Source organism: Scyliorhinus torazame, chromosome 8 (genome assembly GCF_047496885.1).
Source record: "Scyliorhinus torazame isolate Kashiwa2021f chromosome 8, sScyTor2.1, whole genome shotgun sequence".
NCBI lineage: Eukaryota > Metazoa > Chordata > Chondrichthyes > Carcharhiniformes > Scyliorhinidae > Scyliorhinus > Scyliorhinus torazame.
In genome coordinates, this window is record NC_092714.1 from 243,160,872 (window position 1) to 243,170,678 (window position 9,807).

Here is a 9,807-nt window from a genome sequence, read left to right on the forward strand (position 1 = left end):
AAATGCCTGTCCCGCCGGCGTAGATTAAACCACCTCTCTTACCGGTGGGACAAGGCGGCGCGGGCGGGCTCCGAGGTCCTGGGGGGGGCGCGGGGCGATCTGGCCCCGGGGGGTGCCCCCACGGTGGCCTGGCCCGCGATCAGGGCCCACCGATCCGTGGGCGGGCCTGTGCCATGAGGGCACTCTTTCCCTTCCGCCTCCGCCACGGTCTCCACCATGGCGGAGGCGGAAGAGACTCCCTCCACAGCGCATGCGCGGGGATGCCGTGAGCGGCCGCTGACGCTCCCGTGCATGTGCCGCCTGGAGATGTCATTTCCGCGCCTGCTGGTGGGGCACCAAAGGCCTTTTCCGCCAGCTGGCGGGGCGGAAATTCGTCCGGCGCCGACCTAGCCCCTTAAGGTTGGGGCTCGGCCCCCAAAGATGCGGAGCATTCCGCACCTTTGGGGCGGCGCGATGCCCGACTGATTTGCGCCGTTCTGGGCGCCAGTCGGCGGACATCGCGCCGTTTCCGGAGAATTTCGCCCATGATTTTTGTAGTTATAGAATTCCTACAGCGCAGAGGATGCCATCGAGTCTGCACCGACCCTCTGAAAGAGCACCACACCCAGGACCACTCCGTCACCCAATCCACCAACCTGCAAATCTTTTGGACACTTAGGGGCAATTTAGCATGACCAATCCACCTAACCTGCACACCTTTGAACTGTGGAAGGAAACCGGAGTACCCGGAGGAAACCCACGCAGACATGGGGAAAATGAGCAAACTCCACATGCACAATCACTCAATGCCAGAATCGAAGCCAAGTTCCTGGCGCTATGAGGCAGCAGTGAGAAAACTGTGCCACCTTGCCACCCTTATGGATTGAGAGCATTTCATTGTCAGTCAAGGATTTTTGCTGTACTGCTTTCAATTGATCAGTATTTTAAGCATTATGAGTACAGAGGAAATTATATTTAAGTATTCTCCTCTTCAGAGTAAAATATCTCTGGATTTACAACCTGTTCCCATAGTTCAGATTTCTTCAGCTGGCTGCAATGCTTTTAGTGCTGGATATCCATGTTTTAGTGCAACAAGTAGAAGTATACAGAATTTTTGTATCAGTGCCTTTGTACAAACTAACCTCCTGCTTTAGGCTCCATTCATCCCCCGATGCCTCCCAAATTCTCATTAGTTTTTTGCACTGTTGTCCCACATTGTGCTGTTGATATTCATGATTAAGCCTCAACAGTAATGCCACCCCTACAAATGCATCTTTTGTGTCAGTCTATTTATTTTCTAGTCCCGCTGTTTTTAAAAAATTCCCTCTTCTTTAGCCAGATGACTGTATTTTTCCATATTAAATGCCACTTAATGCCTCAGTATTTGATTCCCTTCTTGTTTATTTTAACCAGAGCAGCTAAATTTTGCGAGCAAGGTCTCACACAAACAGTAAATAGATATGTGACCAGTTCATTTGTTTTTGGTTTTGTTGGTGAAGGAATTAAATTTGGCCAGGACACCAGACAAATTGCCCTTCTGGTTGTCAAAGGGCCCCAAACCAATGAACAGACCTCTCAGTGCTGGAACCCGCCTGGCATTCCCTTATAGCACAAGCTCCTGGAGGTGGCTTCTTAATTTGCCATCTTCAGGAATGGCAAATCTCCCATTTCTTTTTTGATTTGTGCAAGAAACAAAGTGGCCAACTTTAACACTGCCCACTCGATGGAATTGAGTAGTTATGTTACATAGCCAAATTGGTAACCAAATTGTGCACAGCAAAACAAGGTCCTTGCAACAGCAAATTGAAGAACTAGATGATCAATGTTGGACCATTGGTTCAGGAAGAAATGTAGCTCAGGGTACCACATAAACTTTGCACTCTTGAATTTTGGGATATGTGGATTTTTTTATGCATTGACCTGACCTAAACCACTGCAATGGACAGGTGGGTCTTCATTCATAATCTCATTTTTTTGAAAAGCACCCCTGCAGCATTGCACTGAAATATCTGAATTATGCTCATAACCTGGTGTGAGGCGTGAACCCACAAACCTTTGACTTCGAGGCAAGAGGGTGCCAACTGAGTCAAACTGATATAAATTTATAGTCCAAAATAAAACAGATTGTTTAATTGCTAAGGCCAATACAATAATTAAATTTTAGTCAAGACCAGGAACGCAGATTGCCAGAAAATAACAAATGTGATTTATTATGTCTTCAGTCAGTGAAAGGAGGATTTTCAGAAACTAGGATTGAGAAAAGAATTATCATCACAGGCGATGCCGATGTTGATCAAGACCAGGTACTAAACCCTTTACATCAGCTGATGTGCACAGTCATTCTGTAACATCGTTCATGTATAAATATGTGATCCTGAACAAAAGGAAGGAGTTCATGTTGACATGTTCAATATATTATTTTCTATACGGGGATCAGGGCTTATGGGGAGAAGGCAGGAGGATGAGGAAAATACCAGCCATGATTGAATAGCGGAGCAGACTCGATGGTCCAAGTGGCCTAATTCTACTCCTATGTCTCTGGTCTTATAACCATCAGTGGGGGAGCAAATGTATCGAGCTACTACGGGTAATGGTTAAACAGGGAACTTGCATGCTATTTTTTCTGAAACGATCGATTAGAAGAAATCATTGTGAATGGGATTATTATATAGATGAATCAATATATTTATTATATTACACATGAGAAGAAATTTCTTCAGTCAGCTAGAAAGTTATGAATCTTTGGAATTCTGTACCTCAGAGGGCTGATAGAATGTTCCATCGTTTCTTATATTCAAGACTGAGATCAATAGATTTTTGATCTCTTGGGGAAATCAAAGGACATGGTGAGCAGGCAGTAAAGTGGAGTTGATGGAGACGATCAGCCTTGACAATGTTGATTGGCAAAGCAGGCTCAAGGTTCCCAATGATCGTCTCCTGCTCCTATTTCTTTAGTTCCTTTCTTTATGATTGAGCACTTGTGTGGGTCTGTGATTCAAACAATTGTCAACATAAGCTTGCACTCACTGGGAGTAGTAAACCATGAAATTTACCTCCTGGTGATCAATTCAATTCTTACTCCAATATTGAGGATAAATGGTGTCAATGTGAAAAGCTTTGAGACGCACAGGAAAGATGGGAAATTGTGGGTTTCATTATTATTATTAATTTTCCAGCTCTAAAGATTAACCCCCCCCCCCCCCAATTCCTGGACAAAACAGCAGGGTGAAAGTACATTGTGCAGTAGTAGGAGACTGCCGACAGGGACTGAAGAAATAGTCTTCAGCTGCCAGTTAAATGCTGCAAAGGAGTTCAGGTAGTCCCCGTACCTGGGCACCCTGAAACTTCCTCCCTGTGGCTTACCCTTTTGCCAGCGATCATTCTTTAATGCCGTCTGACGGCCTCCTTCAGTTTGAAATTCCGTTCCTACACACCTCAGCCAGCTGACTGTTGAAATGCAGACATGATCACAGAGCGAACATCTTCCCTAACTGGCAACACGGTTGGGATTTTGAAGGTTGGGTTTGGTGCTCACCTCACGTCCTGCTTATCCGAGATTTCCGGTTTGGGTTAAGATCCAAGGATATGTGTATTCTTAAGAAGAATTTTATGAAGTAAGATTGAGTTATCATCGATATGACCATGAGCCTTTTGTACCTGATAGCATTAGGAAATCATTGCAACATCACTGCTACAATAATTCCTTTTTCATTAGCTAGCAATGCACATTTTCAATGCAATCTATACACAAAATCTGGTGCCTCATATGATTTCACTGTGTATTCTAGGCTCTGGCTCTTGCAATTAAGGAAGTGAAACAACAGCACCCTGACATGCTGGTGACAAAAGCTGTGGTTTATAAGGAATCAGAGCCTGAAACAGAGCAAAATGCAAAGGAATCAAAGGTATAGCAGAGTATACAATTGATCATTGTTGTTATCAATATTGTGTTTAATCACTTCTACCCCATTTAACTCTTGCACATGGTTTTAGAAACATAGAATATTTATAGCATAGAATGTTGCAATCTGCCTATAAGGGATAGCAGCATACCATCACTGGAAGGGAAGTGTGTCATGTAATCCAGTCTCCGTTTCACTTTGGCCAGTGAGCAGTACACAGTGCACACAGCTCTGCTGCTGATGGCTACAAGCTTTCTACCTTTGTATAAATATTCTCATGTACCTAATCAAAATAAATGAATGCACAGTGCGTTTACCCGATCTCTGATGAACAAATGGTACCCTGATATCGGGTCATAACCTCCTTGGGGTGGCAATCAGAAGTGGATTGCCACTCCCTACCAGTTTACCTGTGCGGAGATTCTTGGGTGCCTGTCTCGACTGAGCTTCCTTACTCAGGCTGGGTGTGATTCAAGCAGCATAGTAGGTCCCTTGGCTCGCACATCTAAATATGAAAGAAGCAGAACGAAGGAGGACACCATGCCTTTTTTTTTATAGCACTAGCTGCTGTAAAGCAGGTGAGTTTAAATGTCCCATTTGAAAGTAACAGGCCAGGGAGAAGACAAGTGTCTGAGATAAATTAATGGGATGTGGGGTTCGGGGTGTGTTCATGGGTGGGGATTTGGACATGGGGTGAGGGAGTAAGGCACCGAGGGGCTGGGGGAAATTGAACTTGGTTTTGGGGGGGGGGAAGCGGCCCGGGTGTGGTTTGGGTTGGGGGGAGGGTGACAGCAGGTCTGGCTGGGCAGTGGGTCGGGATTATGTCAGGTTGGGGGGGTCAGGTTGAGCTGGGAATACAACTAATTGTGGTATGTTTAATTGTGTGTGTGTGTGGGGGGGGGGGGGGGGGGGGGGTCCTGTGCAGGGCTCAGTGAGTGTTCAAAATAGTTACTCTGAAGTTAGAAGTGCTTTTATTGCTCCTAACTCTTGAATCACTGGCATAACCATCTGAAGTGAGTGATTTAAATCACTTTGTCAGATGGTTCCCAGCGCAGCGCAATTGTGCTGGGTAATTCCTAGCTGGGAACTTCAAGAGGGTTTCCCCAGTGCATCTTTGGGATACCCTCCAAATTGGATGCTGGGGAGACATCATTATAAAAACACAACACAGAAGGTGGCCATATTCAGTCCATCATGTTTCTCCTGACTGGAAAAAGCTATCCATGCACCCTAATGGTCCGTAGTCCTGTAGGTTATGGCACCTTAAGTGCATAGCCAAGTATGTTTTAAATGCAATTAAATGCAGTTTCTGCCTGCACCACCCTTATAAGGCAGTGAGTTCCAGATTCTCACTACCTTTTGCAGTGGGGCGTCTTGTTAAATCCAGCAGCTGGTCCGTCCGTCATCCAACGGCTCTACTTAACAATAAAAGGAACCATTTTAACTTCTAACTGATACTTTCTTTATCTACAATCAAGCAAAGCCCATCACAGGTCAAAAAACACTTTTAAATATAGTTAGCAAACACAGAATTACCTGATATACACTTGAATAGAGGTTATTTTAAAAGACTGCTTGGGGAGAGGGAGATCCTGAGGAATCAGCCTGCAGATTATTGTCCGCGTCAGACTATTGCTTAACCTGACAGCCTCCTGCAGTAAACTGTTGTCAACTCATAACTTCCAGTGAACACTCCAAACCGACTGCCACAGACCTGTCTCCCCCCATTACTACATCATCTTTATCCCACTCAAATGCCATCACTCAATTATTTAAGACTGAACATAATGTCTCTAATTATCCATTCCCCACAAATCATTAAAAAATACATTAAGCCTTTCCTTGTAAACATACGCATGTTTTAATAATGATGATCTCACTTTTACTACATCTTAATTGCGCTACCTGCAGCCACAGTGTCTGTCTTTCTATTACACCACGATTTTAAGGAAATATTACCGCAGCAGATATATACACATAAGAACTAGGAACAGGAGTAGGTCATCTGGCCCCTCGAGCCTGCTCCGCCATTCAATGAGATCATGGCTGATCTTTGTGGACTCAGCTCCACTCTCCGGCCCGTACACCATAATCCCCGAATCCCTTTATTCTTTAGAAAGGTATCTATCTTTTTCTTAAAAACGTTTAAAGAAGGAGCCTCAACTGCTTCACTGGGCAAGGAATTCCAGAGATACACACCCTAACCCAGGCTTTTGCATCAGTTGCACCAGTTACATATAACATGATATGTATACCAATTTCTTACATTCATGGGAAAATAGGCAAGACATCCTTGTGATGTAATTGGAGATAAATAGAATGGAGTCATATCTTTCACTTTCTGCTGCATTACTTCTTTGAGGAGTGTGTTGAATAAGTTTTACATGACTGAAAATGTTACATAGCATAAAGGGAGCCAGATTAACAGACCTAGATTGATTCTTCTACCTCCTTCTGTTATGTATCGCAAAGAGTCACGTTATTAATGTAGATGCCACAGGTGTAATCTATTAGAAATTCATTCCAAAAGTGAAACTTGCAAGATTTATAAATATTTGACTAACTTTAAAGTGGCTGTAACATGGCCGCTAGCATTTTACCTTGATTGGTCATTTTCATTGGGTATCCAACTTTAATTTCCTATTGTGGCATATGTGGTCAGATTTAAATACTGAATTTTATGGTGGGTTATAGATCTGCTTTACAAATCCAACAGTGAAACAAAAGCCACCTTTGTCAACATCGATCTATCAGATGTCCAGTAATTTTGACACCCTTATTAAAGGAGTAATTGATCCCCTTCCAACATCACTGCACTGATTCGAGCCACGGTACTAATGTTTTAGAGAGTATTTCAAAACTATTCTAATTCTGCTACAAAAGAGTCAATAGGTGTTCGATCCATCACATGATACACTAATTGGACGGAATTTAAATCCCCCCCCCCCACCACCACCCTCAGGTGTGTACTTAGTGGTGGGGAAGCATGTGATTGGCCGCTCTCCCCCTCCCTTGTTCACTATTCAACCAGTGGCAAGTGGGGGATTCGTCACCTGGGGAATCTGCCCAGTAAACCTTGTCACATTTGCTAGGGTCCCACAGGTAAGGTGAAAAAAGCACTCCGTGCTCAATTAAGGGACCCAGCATCGGGGGACCCAGCATCGAGTAGGGTAAGCCCTGCAGGAAGCCGTTACCTACCCTTGTTTCTGGCCCATCCCCTTCCCTCACTGGTGATCACCATCCTGCCTATGCTCACCTCAATCTTCGGATCCATGGCCAAAATCCTGTCGGCAGGCTCCATTTCAATACCAGTAGTACTCACCATTCCCAGTGCCACAACCAATACTGGAAGGGTGCTGGCCTCTTGAGTCTCCAGCTGCTCTCTGGTTATGGGATTCCCACTGGGAGCTTAATCGAATGAGAGGCCTGATGGTTCCTAAGTAAGTACCTGATTGGAATGAAGTAGCGTCAGGGCCCCTGAAAGAAAAGCGATGCAGGATTCCCACTAGTGGGTGAGACATCCATCATCCTCATTAAATCTCGGCCACTATTGTTTTTATATAGAGGTAAAAGCATAAATTTTCTATTGTATCCTGATATTAATTTAACCACTTACTCATCACAGCTTATTCGATGGATATTCATCACTGCTTAAAAGATGGATATTGGCATCTTTTTATTTGGAGATGTTCCCTTTAGAGGAATCACTTTAAAAGTATTGACTCTCCCAATACCACGAGTGAATAAATAAACTGCAAAGTGTGACACTGAACATTACTGACCAGGTTAATAATCCATGCACATTCCCTTTGTGTGGAGTTAACTGAGCTTAGCCAAAGCAGTGATGGGATGCGACAGGTAGCCGGACTGTCATGTGCTTTGCTAAGGAGAGAGAAAATCATCCAATCTTAATCATTATCTAATGACTCCTGGTGGTAAATTGGAACGGCTCTCAAACTGGACACCAGCCCAAATTGAGGAGAGTAGTTAGCTGGAATTTTTAAAAAAATAAACTTTTTTTTCTCTCCCTCAGGAGTAATAATGTGGAAGTGAAACTCCTCAAAACACCACAAATTTAAAAAACGGAACCGCACTGTTGCTATCATCAACACAGACTTTCTCTGCCTTGTTATTTCGTACAGAAGAACCGGGAAAGAATATCAATATTAATGTGAAAATATACTCCTGCTGTGCAAAAAAACATTTCAGTACCGACCACCACCGGGAAAATAAAACATTCTCAGCTACAGAAACCGCATGTTTTGAGGGGAAAAAGAATATCAAAGAGAAACTAGAACCTCTAACCATCATTCCAAAGTATATGAGCTTACCCAGCAACTAGGATCCTGTACGGGAGTACCTTCTATGGAGATGGAAGAGAGATCTTGCAACTAATGTTAAATAATACATGCTTATGCGATGGATGTAAATTTAATTTCCTCCTTTCCTTTTGATCTGCTAAAGACGGTCAGCAGCAACTATCACACAAATTATCCTATGGAAATGAATGGCACATGTTGGTTCCCCATTTGAATATGCATTAATTTATACTGAAGTCCGCTTATCCAGTAATATTAAGATTTGATCTCTTTCTCCTCTGAAGTTTGTATTATTCAAATGGTAACCTGGTTTTGGTTTTTGACCAACACTTGGTTTGACAGCAGTTTGTGTTTTTGTAAAATAAAAAAAAACCCTTAATTATTTGAAAGTGAATAATTTTAGGCAAATGAGGTTTCACAGATGTCTTAATCAAAAGATAGTGGATAGAAGTTTGTTAGCACACAACTAGCTGTTACCGGTGATGTCTATAGGAAGATGCTCAAAATAGTGGTTCAGTAAAAATACTTAGCAATGGTTCACAAAGGTCAGAACTTCTCAATCCAAAAGAATTCCTTCACAATTCAGAGGCACCAAGAGCATCCTGGTATCTATTCTCATAAGTTTGATCTCGATCCTTAAAAGTACTGTTACAGTAAATTAACTTGTTTGTAGATAGCAAAGCCAGCAACGGGTATATTAGACATTGCAGATTATACAAGCGAACCGCTTTACCTACCTAGCATGACAAAGGACATAATTTATACGGAACTCAGAATTAGTACTGAAGCACTTTGAGTTCTGCCTATCAAATTACATGCTGCTGCATATGATGTCAAATGTCATGTGCATGCTTAGATGATGCAATGGGCAGCTGAGAGAAGCAGAAGATTTGCACACTTGGCATTTAATCAGGCGTAGTTCATTTGTTTACCATTGCTAAATATATTTTTGATAGGATTGTTTTAGTGACTTACCAATATTTTAAACCGAACATGAGTGATGAAGTATTTGAGAATATTTGCAATTGTATCAACAGCTGACGTGAATCTATGTGTGCATGAGTGCATTAAAACACCATAATACAGATATGAAATGCTCCATAATTGCTTTTTCCCCCTACAGCTCTATGGTATGTGTTCATTGTATCCTTTTACCTTCATAGTGAAATAAATGTGCCAGATGCATCTCCTGTGCCCATTCCTTTGTTGTACATTGTAAAGGATAGAGAATATAAAGAGACGTTGCTCCGGGGACACTAAAGCTGTTGATGAACTTTTGCAGGTTTGTTGCACTGTATTTTAGAAACAGTGGGTTAGAATATCTCTACCAGCTCCAAAATCCAGGGCAGTGAAATATTACCGTGAGATGCTCATGTGCTAATACTAAAGGGATGATTTTCAGAGTTTGTACGGCCACACGGATTGGGGAATCATAGCTGCCTGTTTTCGTTCTGCACCACAATGATTCCTTGACAGGGTGAGGCTCGCTACTGGCAGAACAGTGTCAGAATATTACCCTTTAATAGACTCACCTGAAATTCTTCTCTCTCCGTATCTGTATTGACACTCTGAAAATGAATAATGCCTCCTGTAAAATAATGGAAAGA

The 9,807-nt window shown here is 42.8% G+C and overlaps 1 protein-coding gene across 7 annotated transcripts in view; it reads left to right on the forward strand.

The window, feature by feature from the left end:
* LOC140428493 (uncharacterized) overlaps nucleotides 1-9,385 on the forward strand; it is a 367,767-nt gene extending 358,382 nt beyond the window's left edge. For all 7 annotated transcript variants that reach the window (XM_072515035.1, XM_072515036.1, XM_072515034.1 and 4 more), the window contains 3 exons: nucleotides 2,202-2,282; nucleotides 3,768-3,884; nucleotides 7,915-9,385. In XM_072515035.1, the coding sequence (XP_072371136.1) occupies nucleotides 2,202-2,282; nucleotides 3,768-3,884; nucleotides 7,915-7,920 (204 nt within the window). In that variant the 3' untranslated portion in view covers nucleotides 7,921-9,385. The remainder of the gene's footprint in view (nucleotides 1-2,201; nucleotides 2,283-3,767; nucleotides 3,885-7,914) is intronic.
* Nucleotides 9,386-9,807: the final 422 nt, after the last annotated feature.